Consider the following 15,493-nt stretch of genomic DNA (forward strand, 5'->3'; position numbering starts at 1 on the left):
GTGTTTCGGCACTAATTGCCTGCCTCAGGGGTCATAAATTCTTGCTTAGTGAGAAATGCTGGAGGAAGCCGGACTGGGAAGGAAAGGGAGGGAAAGGTGGATGCGAGGGGTGGTAGGCAAGGTTAGGGCAGGAGAAGGAAGGGTGAGTGCGGGAGGAAGGGTGAATGCATAGGAAAGGCAGGACAGCAGGAAAGGGAAGGGTGGGTGCGGGGGGAAGGCAGGGCTGGAGAGGGAAGGGTGCGTGCGAGAGGAAGGGTGGATGCGGGAGGGAAGGCAGGGGTAGGGCAGAAGAGGGATGGGTGGATGCGGAGGAATGCAGGGCAGGGCAGGAGAGGGAGGAGTGGGTGCAGGGGAAGGCAGGGCAGGAGAGGGAGGAGTGGGTGCAGGGGAAGGCAGGGCAGGAGAGGGAAAGGTGGGTACATGGGGAAGGCAGGGCAGGAGAGGGAAGGGTGGGTGCGGGGGGGAAGGCAGGGCAGGAGAGGGAAGGGTGGGTGCAGGGGGAAGGCAGGGCTGGAGAGGGAAGGGTGCGTGCGAGAGGAAGGATGAGTGCATAGGAAAGAAAGGACAGAGCAGGAGAGGAAGGGTGGATGCGGGAGGGAAGGCAGGAGTAGGGCAGAAGAGGGATGGGTGGATGCGGAGGAATGCAGGGCAGGGCAGGAGAGGGAAGAGTGGGTGCAGGGGAAGGCAGGGCAGGGCAGGAGAGGGAGGAGTGGGTGCAGGGGAAGGCAGGGCAGGAGAGGGAAGGGTGGAAAAGATTAGAAGAACAAAGGTTGAAGGGGGAGGAGGGTAGTGGAGGAGGGAGGGATGGTTGGATTTAGGGTACAGAAGGCAGACAAGTCAGTGGGTGGGGAATAGTTTATGGTTTAAATGTATTTGATGTGCCACAGCAAAGTGGTTCACAATTAAAAAAAAAACATAGAAAGGAAAGAAACTCTGATGTTGAACAGGACAGAGAAATAAAGATAATTTCATTCATATCAAAGAGTCAGAGAGATAACAACACACAATCATCATGCAATCGGGGGACATCTCAAAGGACATCTCCGAACACATTTGGGGGGGGGGGTGGAAGAAGAGAGGGAGGGTTAAATTTAGAGAACAGCGGGGTAGTCAGGTCAGTGGGTGGGGAATGGAAGGTGGGTAGGTGAGGGCAGGAGGGGGGATGGTTGGTTCGATGGGTGGCTGAGTAGAGGAGGGAAGGACAGAGTGGATGAGGAAGGAAACATTGTAAGCTGGGCAGAATGAAATACTGGGTGGATGAACAGTTGGAAACATGAGAACCAAGCAAAATGAGAAGATGGAAGCCACAGTTTCTTTCTCGTGGGAGCTTCCAGCTTGTTTTGGTTTAAACTAATTAGGAAGATAAATGGAACAGAAAAGATTAATTTACCTCTGTCACTTGAGGACACCAGTAATGTCAGGAAGTATTTTTTCACGGAGAGGGTGGTGGATGCTTGGAATGCCCTCCCGCGGGAGGTGGTGGAGATGAAAACGGTAACAGAATTCAAGCATGCGTGGGATAAACATAAAGGAATCCTGTTCCGAGGGAAAGGATCCTCAGAAGCTTAGCCGAGAGTGGGTTGCAGAGCTGGTGGTGGGAGGCGGGGATAGTGCTGGCCAGACTTCTACGGTCTGTGCCCTGAAGAGGACAGTTCAAATAAAAAAGTAGCACATATGAATTTATCTTCTTGGGCAGACTGGATGGACCATGCAGGTCTTTTTCTGCCGTCATCTACTATGTTACTATGTTACTAAGTAAATCTGGAATTCAGCATTTTCTGTTTGGAAGTGCTGTAAGAATGACATTGGTATTGTTTTAAGTTTTAACCAGTGTGTGAGTAGTGGGTATTACCCACTTTTAAAACCCATTTCACACACGAAGGAAAAAGGGACCCCACTGCTCAATATTTGGCATTGATAAGCAGATGAAATCCCCTGGCATGGAGGGACTGAGGATTTGAACACATGCTCATACTTCCTGCATAACTATAAAGTAATAAACTGAATGGATGCGGAGTCAATATGAGCAAACTCTCTAAATCAAATAACAAAAAATGTACATAAGTATTGCCATACTGGGACAGACCAAAGGTCCATCGAGCCCAGCATCCTGTTTCCAACAGTGGCCAATTGAGGTCACAAGTACCTGGCAAGATCCCAAATCAGTACAATACATTTTATACAGCTTATCCCAGAAATAGTGGATTTTCCCCAAGTCCATTTAATAACGGTCTACGGACTTTTCCTTTAGGAAGCTGTCCAAACCTTTTTAAAACTCTGCTAAGCTAACCGCCTTTAACACATTCTCAGGCAACAAATTCCAGAGTTTAATTACATGTTGAGTGAAGAAACATTTTCTCTGATTTGTTTTAAATTTACTACATTGCTTGCCCCCTACTCCTAGTATTTTTGGAAAGCGTAAACAGACGCTTCACATCTACCCGTTCAACTCCACATTATTTTATAGACTGTCAGCAGGTCTCCCTTCCACTCCTTGGCCATGGTTGACCCTGCTTAGCCAGGCTGTTCCAACACTGACTCCTGCTCTGCCTGCCACCTGGCCACTCTCTGCCTGATCTCCACCTCCGTTTCCTCCTTCCGTCAAGGAACTTGCCCACGGTGATTTATGGATAGTATATCCCCAAAGGATGACCAAAGACTCCAGTCATATTATTAAAAGAATTCTTCTTTTATTTTTCACATGCTTGCAATACTTGACGTTATTTCACCCTTCATCATTAACCCTTGTTAAAATTCACAGGGTTACATAAGGGTTCCTTCACTGGCTGGTAACATAAAGTTCACATTTCAATCACTGACCTTTGTTCCTTCCAGCCTGCTGCATATAACCCAAAGCAATTCAATATTACCTTCCCTTCTCCCCAGCAGTATTCAAGACAACCTGCTGACAACCTCCACCCGGCAGGCAGTTTCACTCGCTCCTCCACCTCAGTCTCTGGGTTACTTCCTGCCGCAGCCTCTTCCCCAGCTGCCTCAATTCATCTCTTACAATACCACTCAGTTTAGGAAAAACAGCAGCCAGCAAACCTCTCACCTTGGTTCCTCTAGTCTGAGCCCATGCAGACACCTCCATTCCTTCCTCCTCCCTCTCCCCTGACTCTTCCACTTTATCCCATTCCATCACCTCCTCCTCCCTCTCAGGTTCCCCCAGCTGTTCATCATCAGCCTGATTGGAGCTCATCTCCCAATCCTGCTCCTCCTCCCCCACTGCTTGCCTGTGCTGTCTTGGGTCAGATGCATTATGGGGCTGGTAGTTCCTCACCTTATCCCTTCCTTCCCCCACTCTTTTATCCACCAGGGGGCGAGCTTCCTGCTCATACGTGACATGTGCATTCCTCCTTCGCTCTTTCTTGGGCCGCTCTCGCTTTCCTTGCGACCGTCCTCTCAGTAACCTCCCACAAGACCTCTATCATATCTCCCCTCAGCCACCTTTTCTCCAAGCTGAAGAGCCCTGGCCGCTTTAGCCTTTCCTCATAAGGAAGTTGTCCCATTCCCTTTATCATTTTCGTTGCCTTTCTCTGCACCTTTTCTAATTCCACTATATCTTTTTTGAGATGCGGCAACCAGAATTGAACACAATACTCAAGGTGCGGTCGCACCATGGAGCAATACAAAGGCATTATAACATCCTCATTTTTGTTTTCCATTCCTTTCCTAATAATACCTAACATTCTATTTGCTTTCTTAGCCGCAGCAGCACACTGAGCAGAAGGTTTCAACGTATCATCAACGACGACACCTAGATCCCTTTCTTGGTCTGTGACTCCTAACGTGGAACCTTGCTTGACGTAGCTATAATTCGGTTTCCTCTTTCTCACATGCATCACTTTGCACTTGCTCACATTAAACGTCATCTGCCATTTAGACGCCCAGTCTCCCAGTCTCGTAAGGTCCTCTTGTAATTTTTCACAATCCTCCCGCGATTTAACGACTTTGAATAACTTTGTGTCATCAGCAAATTTAATTACCTCACTAGTTACTCCCATATCTAGGTCATTTATAAATATGTTAAAAAGCAGCAGTCCCATCACAGACCCCTGGGGAACCCCACTAACTACCCTTCTCCATTGAGAATACTGACCATTTAACCCTACTCTCTGTTTCCTATCTTTTAACCAGTTTTTAATCCATGATAGAACACTACCTCCTATCCCATGACTCTCCAATTTCTGGGGTGTTAGCAGATGCGGAACAAAAGCCACAAGAGCTAAATGAGTTCCAGGAGGAACATTTACAGTTTGCTTGAGCTAAGTACCTTTTCTGGAGTTCTTTATGCTGTGCTGGATTTTGATTTTTTTGATGCACATTGATAGTTTGATGTTTTCCATACAGCAATTTCTTATACCCTCGAAAGGTTTTTTAAAGCCAGTGATGAAGTACAGATCAATTTGATCGCTCTTAGCTCTATAGATCTTTAGATCTGGAGCTCTTTTGAGGCTTTTTCCTTCCATTTAAGGTATATACTTTTTGTTTACACATATTTTGAAATTATAGTGGTCATTTTTTGTTATTTGATTTAATACAGAGTTAACTATAATGTCTGTAGATACTTTTTAACATGGTGGTTTAAACTTCTCATTTCTGTACGCAGAAAGGTTAGACTGGGAAAACTGGAAGTAAGTAATCTACCACATTAAAGGATAACAAAATGAATTACATAGACCCCAGAGCGAGGCTGGAGAGCATATTTCCCAGCATCCTCTGAGAGTTGTAGGATTGTAATATTCTGCATTACGATTGGCTGAGAGGCCAGTGCACTGGACTGTCATTGGCTGTGTGGTAACCGTTCTAGAGGGGAAGTCTAGGATTTACTAATGGCCTCCAGTCCTGACTCAGAGGCACAGCTGACCTAACCTGGGTCAGGATCCAATCCTACCTAACATATCTTACCCGGGCATTGGTTAAAGTAAATCTTTTAATTCGGTATCATTTATTGTACAATCCCATTATTTTTTATCCTGTATGTTGATTGATGTTCATATCTTTCACAGTTCACTCAACATGTAATTAAACTCTGGAATTTGTTGCCAGAGAATGTGGTAAAGGCGGTTAGCTTAGCGGGGTTTAAAAAAGGTCTGGACGGCTTCCTAAAGGAAAAGTCCACAGACGATTATTAAACTGACTTGGGGAAAATCCAATGCTTATTTCTTGGATAAGCAGCATAAAATGTATTCAGCTTTTCTGGGATCTTGCAAGGTATTTGTGACCTGGATTGGCCACTGTTGGAGACAGGATGCTGGGCTTGATGGAGCTTTGGTCTGTCCCAGTGTGGCAATACTTATGGACTTATTTATTTGGATTTTGCTCACATCTTTTTCAGTAGTAGCTCAAGGGGAGTTACATGCAGGTACACTGGGTATTATGTACTATAATGTCTGCCTTTTCCCTAATAAATGTTTTAGTCTGTCACTGGTCAATGATTTCAGCATTTTATTTGTACTTGGTCAGTAAGTCCATTTCTAGAAACTTTGGGGCTCCTGAGTTTTGTGAGGGTCTCAGTGGATCTACAAAGCAGCAGGAAACGGCTCGTAAGGCGGGACACTTGCCCATGGGCTGGCAAGAGTCCAGTTTGTGGTCAGTAGGTTATCAGGACCAGGCCGTAGGACTCAGCAGTGCTTGGGAAGACCCTCCAGCAAGAAACCTGAGTGAGCAGTAGAGGTAACGCTGAGGCATCTTTGGGGTCACTCTTTAAGAAGGCGCCCTAGTGTTAGTTGCAGTGGCGTACTAAGGGGGGGGGGGGCGGTGGGTGCAGTCTGCCCCTGGTGCATGCCGCTGGGGGGGTGCCGCGTGTCTGTTGGCAACGCTCATTCTCTGCTCCCTCTGCCCCGGAAAGGGTTACTTCCTGTTCCGGGGCAGAGGGAGCAGGGAACGAGCAAAGCCGACAGGCGCGCGGCACCCCCTCCAGCAGGTAAAATGCACCCGGGGGGGGGGGGGGTCGTTTCGCCGGGGAGGGGGTGTCCGTCGTTTCGCCTGGGGTGGGGGGGGGTCACGCTGCACCCGGGGGGGGGGGGGGGGGCGCATCGGCGATCCGCCCCAGGTGCCAGCCACCCTAGGAATGCCACTGGTTAGGTGGCAGGAGGGTGGGGAAACGGCAGATCATTTAATCAGTTGTGTGTGTCAGTAGGTGCTCATAATGTGTAAATTCAATTCAGACTTCTCTTATTGACCTATAAGTGCTTTCACTCTATCGCTCCCCAGTACCTCTCCACTCTTGTCTCTCCCTACGCCCCTCCCCCCTCGGATACTCAGTTCTGTGGATAAATCTCTCTTGTCTGTCCCCTTCTCCTCTACTGCTAATTCCAGACTCCGTTCCTTTTATCTCGCTGCACCTCACACCTGGATTAGACTTCCCGAGCTTGTACGTCTAGCCCCGTCTTTGGCTGTTTTCAAATCCAGGCTAAAAGCCCCCCTCTTTAACGCCTCTTTTGACTCCTAACCACTACTCACTTGCCCTGTACCCTTTTATCTCCACCTCTCTTTAATTCCCTTACCTCTTAGTTGTTCTGTCTGTTTACCTGTCTTATTTAGATTGTGAACGCTTTGAGCAGGGACTGTCTTTTTGTGTATGGTGTACAGCGCTCCGTATGCCTTGTAGCGTTATAGAAGTGATAAGTAGTAGTAGTAGTAGTAAATGACCTGTTCTAGAATACTGAGTAGCGGAAAAATGCACGCCTTGCTTTGATGGTGCGCCCTTTGCCAGTGGGTGTGAGTGACGGCATCGTGTGGGCAGACTTATACGGTCTGTGCCAGAGCCGGTGGTTGGGAGGTGGGGATAGTGCTGGGCAGACTTATACGGTCTGTGCCAGAGCCAGTGGTGGGAGGCGGGGCTGGTGGTTGGGAGGCGGGGATAGTGCTGGGCAGACTTATACGGTCTGTGCCAGAGCCGGTGGTGGGAGACAGGGATAGTGCTGGGCAGACTTATACGGTCTGTGCCAGAGCCGGTGGTGGGAGGCGGGGCTGGTGGTTGGGAGGCGGGGATAGTGCTGGGCAGACTTATACGGTCTGTGCCAGAGCCAGTGGTGGGAGGCGGGGCTGGTGGTTGGGAGGCGGGGATAGCGCTGGGCAGACTTATATGGTCTGTGCCAGAGCCGGTGGTTGGGAGGCGGGGCTGGTGGTTGGGAGGCGGGGATACTGCTGGGCAGACTTATACGGTCTGTGCCAGAGCCGGTGGTGGGAGACAGGGATAGTGCTGGGCAGACTTATATGGTCTGTGCCAGAGCCGGTGGTGGGAGGCGGGGCTGGTGGTTGGGAGGCGGGGATAGTGCTGGGCAGACTTATACGGTCTGTGCCAGAGCCGGTAGTGGGAGGCGGGGCTGGTGGTTGGGAGGTGGGGATAGTGCTGGGCAGACTTATACGGTCTGTGCCAGAGCCGGTGGTGGGAGGTAGGGCTGGTGGTTGGGAGGTGGGGATAGTGCTGGGTAGACTTATACGGTCTGTGCCCTGAAGAGCACAGGTACAAATCAAAGTAGGGTATACACAAAAAGTAGCACATATGAGTTTATCTTGTTGGGCAGACTGGATGGACCGTGCAGGTCTTTTTCTGCCGTCATCTACTATGTTACTATAATTTATGCTTTTCATGCATACATCTGGATGCGGCATTTACACCAGCTATAGGGCGGGCGTACAGATTGCATTTCAATGTACGGACACTCGTGCTACCGTTCTGTAAAGAAGGGAGGTTCCTACATTATTTTTGGAATGACTTAAAACAGAAGCCATAAACCAGCCCCGTTTTCACATGACCTTTGCACTGAATTTCAATGAATGTGCAGTTTCTTCTGTGCGTAGTACTGAAAATATCAGCCCTAACCCTGTCCTGAGAATAACCTGTTCCCCCAAAGTGCTCTGACACCCCAGGATGCACTATGTATCCAAACAATGGAGGGTCTCGTGTACTCACTTGGCGCTGAGGATGTCGCTCCTTCCGTGCAGCACAAGATCTGGGACACAGTGTTCATCCTCATTACATCCATTCCAGAAGGGCACCTGGTCCAACAGAAAAGCAGGGTTACTACCATGAGCTCCAAACCACCAACGCACACCATGAACTCGAGCAGAGCCAGCAAACCTCACCCAGCAAGCCAGATCCAGGCCGCTTTCTGCCCCACTGCAAGCATGAAGCTCTCATTTCCTAAGGCAATCAGAATGACATATTCTATGTTAAATTGTACAGCGCTGCGTAAGCCTAGTAGCGCTTTAGAAATGTTAAGTAGTAGTAGTATATTCCTGCCTTCAGCTGGGACCGGGGAAACCTTTCTGAGATTACCTACCTCGGGGTGTAGCTAGATACTCAATTTTGGGTGGGCCTGGGCCCAAGATGGTGGGGGGGGGGAGGGCAGAAGAACTCTGTCCTGTCCCACAACTGATTTGGTCTCTCCCTCTCTCGCCTGCATGCCATATGGTTAGGGTTACCATATTTTGTCCCCCAAAAAGGAGGACACATGCCCCGCCCCTTTCACACCCTCACTCCGCCCATGTCACACCCTTGCTCCACCCGTCACATTTTCCCCTCCCCCCTGTCACACACCCCGTCACCCCCCTCCCCTTACGCGCTGCCCTGCATGCATCCTTCCTGTTGCTGATCTCGGCGCCGATTCAAAATGGCCGCCGAGAGTTGAAGTCTCACGAGGTCACTTCAACTCCCGGTGGCCATTTTGAATCGACACCGAGATTAGCAACAGGAAGGATGCATGCAGGGCAGCGCGTAAGGGCAGGAAAGAGGGGGCTCTTTCCTGCCCCAAAAGTGGAAGAGGTCACTAGACCACCAGGGCAGTAGTAAGTAAGGGGAGGGGAGGCTAGCAATTTGCCCGTTTGTCCGGATTTCTGGACAAACGGGCAGGCTGGCGGGCAAAACCCGCCCGATTGCCCGGACATGTCTTCAAAAAGAGGACATGTCTGGGTAAATCCTGACATATGGTAACCCTACATATGGTCTCTCAAACATCCCCCCTCCCCCGCATACCTTTTAAGTAGCAGATTTACACCGGCAGTGAGCAGCAACTAATACACACTGCTCATGTTGGCCCCACAGCCTTCTCTCTGATGCAACTTCCTGTTTCCACATAGGCGGGAACACACCAGAGGGAAGGCTAAGGGGCTGGTACGAACAGTGTGTATCAGTCGCTGCTCACTGCAGGCGAAGATCTGCTATTTACAAGGTAGCGCTATAGAAATGATAAATAGTAGTAGTAGTATGCAGGAGGGACAGTTATTGGGAGTTTTTGGCTGGTGGGGCTTGGGGTTCCCTGCCAGCCACATCATAGGTGTGCTACTACTAGGTGGGCCTGAGCCCAAAGTGGGTGGGCCTGGGCCCACCCTTGGCTACGCCGCTGACCTACATGAGGCAGAAACCTTGGTGGCTTGGAGTAATGATTGAGTACTGAGTAACTTCCAGGAGGAGGAACTTATCTATCAAAACCACTATAAATGAGCGGCAAAATGTAGATGTCTCGATGCTGTGTGTTGAGCGTTAATTCTTTACTGGCATCTGGACAAGAATCAGCAGGTCTACATTATTGGCTCATAGACTTAGACCATGTCAATTGCAGGCGTAAATGGACAGACCTAAGTGTGGCACGTAACTGATAGTATTCTAGAAGTTACATACAGAAGTTGGAGACACACCCATGCTTTGTGCATGTGTACACCCCCCCCCCCCCCCTCTGGCCCATTGCAGGTATACACTGCATTATTGAATAGTGTGTAGTGTGCGGTCAGTTGCCAATTTTCTCAGCACTACTGCATGTGTGCAGTTATAGAACTGCCCTGTAGTTTTTTGACTGTCTATGTGAGTTACTCTTCAGCTTCTGGCAGGTCTCTCACTTAATGGGACCTCTGTGAGGACACTTCCTACAGCTTCGGCCCCCCTGATAGGGGTCTCAAAGAGCCCAGGAACTTTTTAACCCTCTGAAAAAGAGCTTTCCAGAACTTCAGCATTCAGACAGGACTGGCAGGACCTGAAGAACCTCTTCCTAGCTGAACCCTCTGAGAGAGAACTTCCCAGAATATCAGCACTCTGACAGGACCCAGCAGGAGCCCTGGAACCTCTTTCTCACTGGGCCTCTGAGAGAGAATTTCCAAGACCATTAACACCTTGACAGAGCTCAGCAGGACCTCAGGAATTTCTTCCTAGCTCAGCCCTCTGAAAGAGAACTTCCCAGAACTTCAGCATCCTGACAGGACCCAGAGGGACCTCAAGAACCTCTTCCTAGCTCAACCCCCTCAGAAAGAACTTCTGAAAACATTAGCACTTTGACAGAGCTCAGCAGGATCCCAGGAAACTCTTCCTAGCTGAACCCTGAGAGAGAACTTCCCAGAACATTAACATCCTGTCAGGGCCCTGAAGGAACTCAAGAACCTTTTCTGGCTTTAGCACTTCCTGGTATGATTCTGACAGTGGATTTGAGTTTCTTTCACTCTGAGTGAAGGAGTGGCCTAATGGTTAGTGTAGCAGGCTTTGATCCTGCCGACCTGGGTTCAATTCCCACTGCAGCTCCTTGTGACTTTGGGCAAGTCACTTAACCCTCCATTGCCCCAGGTAGAAAAAGATTGTGAGCCCTCTAGGGTCAAAGAAACTGCCTACATATAATGTGTAAAGCGCTGTGTATGTCTAGTAGTACTATAGAAATGATTAGTAGTCTGAACATTCCCCCCTTTGGCAGTTAACAGAGTACAATACATACGGACACTCTCAGCTTGGTTGGCCACCCGAAATCCAGTGTAGGTCCTTCGTCTGGATAGCGTAGTCCATATTCCAGCAAGAAGGTGATGGGTTTCACATAATCTGCAGTATCCTGAGAGTGAGACAGAGCACAGAAGGATGGAAACCAGGGCCAAGCAGAGATCCCAGGTGAAGAGCTGACAATGGGAGAGAAGGGGGAGCCCTCAGCTGAAAACACGAGAAGAACAAAGCAACCGCTGCTCCAGGGAGCCTTGGCCAGGAAAAATGAGTGCAGACTGCCAGGCCCATCCGGGATCTGCTCTTTCTTAATCTGCTACAAGGTAGTGAATAGAAATAAGTCAAAACATAAGAAAACAAGATGATACTTTTTCTATTGGACGAACTTAATACATCTTTTGATTAGCTTTGGAAGGCGAGGGAGAACTTCCCAGAACATCAGCACTCTGACAGAACCCAGCAGAAGCTCTGGGGCCTCCTCCTCACCAGGCCTCTGACAGAGAAGCCTTCTTCTTCAGATGGGAAAGAACCATGTGGAGACATGATAGAGGTATATAAAATAATGAGTGGAGTGGAACAGGTGGATGTGAAGCGTCTGTTCACGCTTTCCAAAAATACTAGGACTAGGGGGCATGCGATTAAACTACAGTGTAGTAAATTTAAAACAAATCGGAGAAAATTTTTCTTCACCCAACGTGTAATTAAACTCTGGAATTCATTGCCGGAAAATGTGGTGAAGGCGGTTAGCTTAGCAGAGTTTTAAAAGGGGTTGGACGGTTTCCTAAAGGACAAGTCCATAAACCGCTACTAAACGGACTTGGAAAAATCCAAATTCCAGGAATAACATGTATAGAATGTTTGTACGTTTGGGAAGCTTGCCAGTTGCCCTTGGCCTGGATTGGCCGCTGTCGTGGACAAGATGCTGGGCTCGATGGACCCTTGGTCTTTTCCCAGTATGGCATTACTTATGTACTTATGTACAAATGTTGACAAGTATCAGAATATAAAGTGAAACACAGAGGCACTGTAATGACAGTCTTACAGGAAAAGGGAGGGGTAGGTTAGGTGAGAAACAGGGAGACGTGGATGGTCGATAACAGGATGACAAAGCAGTAGAATTTTATAGTTTATAACGGGATAGAAAGCCCAGATCTTTAAGCAAGGCGCAGTGCCCCCCCCCCCGGGTGCACGGAGCCGCCTGTAACATGGCACTGTGCCCCCGACAGGCATGCCCAATATGTCAGCGGGGTGGAGCGTGGCGCGGTGGGCACGTTCCCACCGCTCAGAGGCACCCCGCTGGGAAGGGTGGGGAGAAAAGGGGTTTAAAACCCCTGGGCGGAGCCCGGACGTCCTCTTCTGGCGTCCAGGCATCTGTAGGCACCCAGCCCTCCCTCCCGGTTTTATGTGGATACATACATGTATATATTTTGTCGCAGCTTTGGTGGAGTACCCAAGCCTGATGGTGTAAGTTAGGCAGCTGGGATAGCTTCGCTTACGGTTGAGCGTCCTTGCTGTACAGCGGGGAGCCCTGTATACGATTGGTCAGTCTTGCTAATGACGGCGGACTGGGTTGGCTACTAAGCTGGAAGGTTGATTGGATTGGGTATACCCAGGCTTATGATGTTTGTATTTCAAATAAAGCTGCGGCCAAGTTGTGCCAAGTAAGAAAATACTGTGTGTCTTGTTATTATTTCAATATCATGAATACCCTTAGGCCCGAGGGGGTCTCGGCTGCCTATGTTAAAGTCCTGTCTGGTGGGTGTCAAAATATTTCTTCATTTCGACTTAAAAGGTCTTACGTTCCTGGATTGTCTTAAATTTTCCTTTTAGTGTCCTTCCCATAAGATCATTGCTGACCCACAGAGATTAGCATCCTGGTTGGCCCTGGAGTGTTTAATATTGTGTCTGTGTAAATTGAGCCGTGTCTTTAGCATCTGGCTTGATTCTCCAATATCCCTTCTTCACACTTTTTACATTGAATGATGATATGTCCTGTCTGTCCTAACCCTTATCCCTTACTTGTCCTGTCTGTCATAATTAGATTGTAAGCTCTATCGAGCAGGGACTGTCTCTCCATGTTCAAGTGTAAAGCGCTGCGTATGTCCGGTAGCGCTATAGAAATGATAAGTAGTAGTAGTATGTATATTACATTGGAGGATGAGCATGTGAATGATCCCCTTACTCTGAATGTTTTTCCCATGTGAGTGACTGTAGGATCCTGTGAAATGTGTTGGCACAGTTTGCAGCTGGGAATATTGCAGGGCCATGTGGCATTCTCTTCTTTCATGTTTGTTTGGCTGGGAAACTCTCTTTCAGTACTTCATCCTCCTGGAGTTGTGGCTTGTAAATCTTTTATGATTCTGCCCATTTTTCTAGCTCTGGATTGTATGTCACTACAAGAGGGATTCTCTCTGTGGCTCTCTTCTCTTTGCACTGCAGTAGGTTTTCTCCAGGTATTTTAAGGGAAGAAGCGATATTCTTGGAGATTATTTTGGGGTTGTAGCCTTTTGGTTTGAAGGACTCAGTCAGGATTTTGAAGTGTTTATCTCTGTCTCTTGGAATGCCTCTGTGTTTCACTTTATATTCTGATAAAGGTATCATCTTATTTTCTTTTCTATGTTTTGATTTATTTCTATTTATTATCTTTAAAAGTGGACTAACACGGCTACCACACCACTCTCTGAGGCCTGCCTTTATTTTATCAATAAGAAGGGACCCTTGGATTTAACGTCTGACCGTGGGAAGTCCTTCCATGCATCCCCGGTCCTTTCCTAATGTCCCCTCCACAGGCAGACAGCGCCACCGCCCCTCCCACGATTGTCGCTGCTGCTACCTCCCCCCCCCCCCACAATCCTGGCCACTGCCACCCCTCCCCCCCGGATCGCTGCTGGAACTGCAATTGAAATACCTCGGCTGGTGGGGATCCAAAGGCCCGGGTCAGCTGAAGAGGTCTTCCTCCAGCTCTGCTCTTCACTCTGCCCATTGCCTGCCCCTGCGGTTGCTTTTTCTCTCAGGGCATGCTGGTTTCAAACCGAGCATGCGCAGCCTGAGAGAAAAAGCAGCCGCTTGGCAAGCAGTGGGCAGAATGAAGAGCAGCGCTGGAGGAAGACCTGCAGGGTCTGCTCCTCCGGGACCTCCCCAGCCTCCAAGTGGGTGGGGAGATCACCGGAGTTTTCTCTCTGCTGCTCCTGTGGGGACACGATCACCCGGGTCCTGTCAGAAGCAGGAGAGAGAGAGAGACCCCGGGGCCAGGTCCCCCTTGGAGGCCCGGACCACGGAAAATTTTGTCCACCCCCCCCCCCCCTCGGCGGCCCTTGGAAGTGCTGCTGTATGTCATATTCTCCCCTGCATCTGCCACCAGGAAAGAGGCTTTTCAGCAGCTGCAGCTACACACACAGGTTGCCAAACCCTCTCCCTCTACTTTCAGACCTGGGGGAGCAGCTACAAGAAATATCTGGCCCAAAGCCATGGTCTCCTCTGAGCACTAAGCATTTTTCCAAAAGCAGTGGCCCTTTCTGTGTGAGCAGACAGAGGAATTCAATTGTTTGAGGGCAGACAGAAACAAAAAACCCTCCTGCAAAAGTCTGAACCAGATCAAAGGACACATCTTTGGCTTTCTTTTCCTGTCTCAGCCCAAGCCGCTGGGTGCGCTGCCGGTGACTCAGAACAGGACCACATGAGGTTAGTGAGAGTCGGCAGAGCTCTGCTTGCTTCGTACCCACCTCTCACAAGTCACATGGAAAAGCAAAAGGACGCTGTCCTCCTGTGCCCCGTCTCTGATCCTAGCTGTACTCACCAGGACGTGGAAGTTTAGCTGGTCGCAGTGCGTTTTCGCAGCTCTTGTCACGATGTTTCTCTGAGTGTATTTGTCACCATTTTCATCTAATATAGCCCGGGGGGTGTATCTCCGCTCGTCGATGGTAGTGTTATAGGTGATTGCTGCGCAGACAGAAAGGACAGAAACACAGGACGCTAATTACGAACACCGACTGCTTCTAGGGGAACCTGAACAGCTCGTGGCAGCTTGAGGGAGAATCAGTCCGCGCCGTCCCCACCTGGACATTATTTCCCAGCGCACAGACTGCGTCCGAGAGACACTAATCATTTTATAACGCTTTTTTTTTGTGTTCAATGCACATTACCTAAGCAAGTGGCTACTATACATACGCAAGGGGGGAGGGGCTATATATAGCGTGCGTCACGCATTAAGTGCAGCTTAATCTTTATGCAACTCATGGTGGTGATAAATGTTAGATGCCAGTGAGCCGCCTCAGCGCTGTTCCTGAAATAGCGGCTTAACTTTCGTAGCTCTATACCTAGTGTCTGTGGGAGCGCACCGAGGCCGGGTGAAACTATAAGAGAACCTAGACGCCTCGGTTGTGGGGGTAACTGATCTTATACTCTAACGTGGGAAAGTCGCTAAAGGCCAGATTGTCTAAATGGCAGAAATTCTTGAGATGGACAACTAACCCGGCTAACAAGCCAATTAGTGCTAATGATTAGCTGCTCTTATTGACCTATAAGTGCATTCACTCTACAGCTCCTCAGTACCTCTCCCCTCTTATCCCTCCCTGAGAACTCTGTTCACTGGGTAAATCTCTCTTATCTGCACCCTTCTCCTCCACTGCTAACTCCAGACTCCGTTCCTTTTATCTTGCTGCACCATATGCCTGGAATAGACTTCCTGAGCCGGTACGTCAAGCTCCATCTCTGGCCGTCTTCAAATCTAAGCTAAAAGCCCACCTTTTGATGCTGCTTTTAACTCCTAACCCTTATTCACTTGTTCAGAAC

The 15,493-nt window shown here is 49.1% G+C and overlaps 1 protein-coding gene across 1 annotated transcript in view; it reads right to left on the reverse strand.

Moving 5' to 3' along the window:
* LOC115459045 (integrin alpha-11-like) overlaps positions 1-15,493 on the reverse strand; it is a gene marked incomplete at its 5' end in the record, with an annotated part of 127,725 nt that overhangs the window by 67,999 nt on the left and 44,233 nt on the right. Inside the window, 3 exons of the mRNA XM_030188910.1 lie at positions 7,925-8,010; positions 10,707-10,817; positions 14,499-14,641. Of these exons, the coding sequence (XP_030044770.1) occupies positions 7,925-8,010; positions 10,707-10,817; positions 14,499-14,641 (340 nt within the window). The remainder of the gene's footprint in view (positions 1-7,924; positions 8,011-10,706; positions 10,818-14,498; positions 14,642-15,493) is intronic.

The sequence above is a fragment of the Microcaecilia unicolor genome, unplaced genomic scaffold, assembly GCF_901765095.1.
Source record: "Microcaecilia unicolor unplaced genomic scaffold, aMicUni1.1, whole genome shotgun sequence".
Lineage (NCBI taxonomy): Eukaryota > Metazoa > Chordata > Amphibia > Gymnophiona > Siphonopidae > Microcaecilia > Microcaecilia unicolor.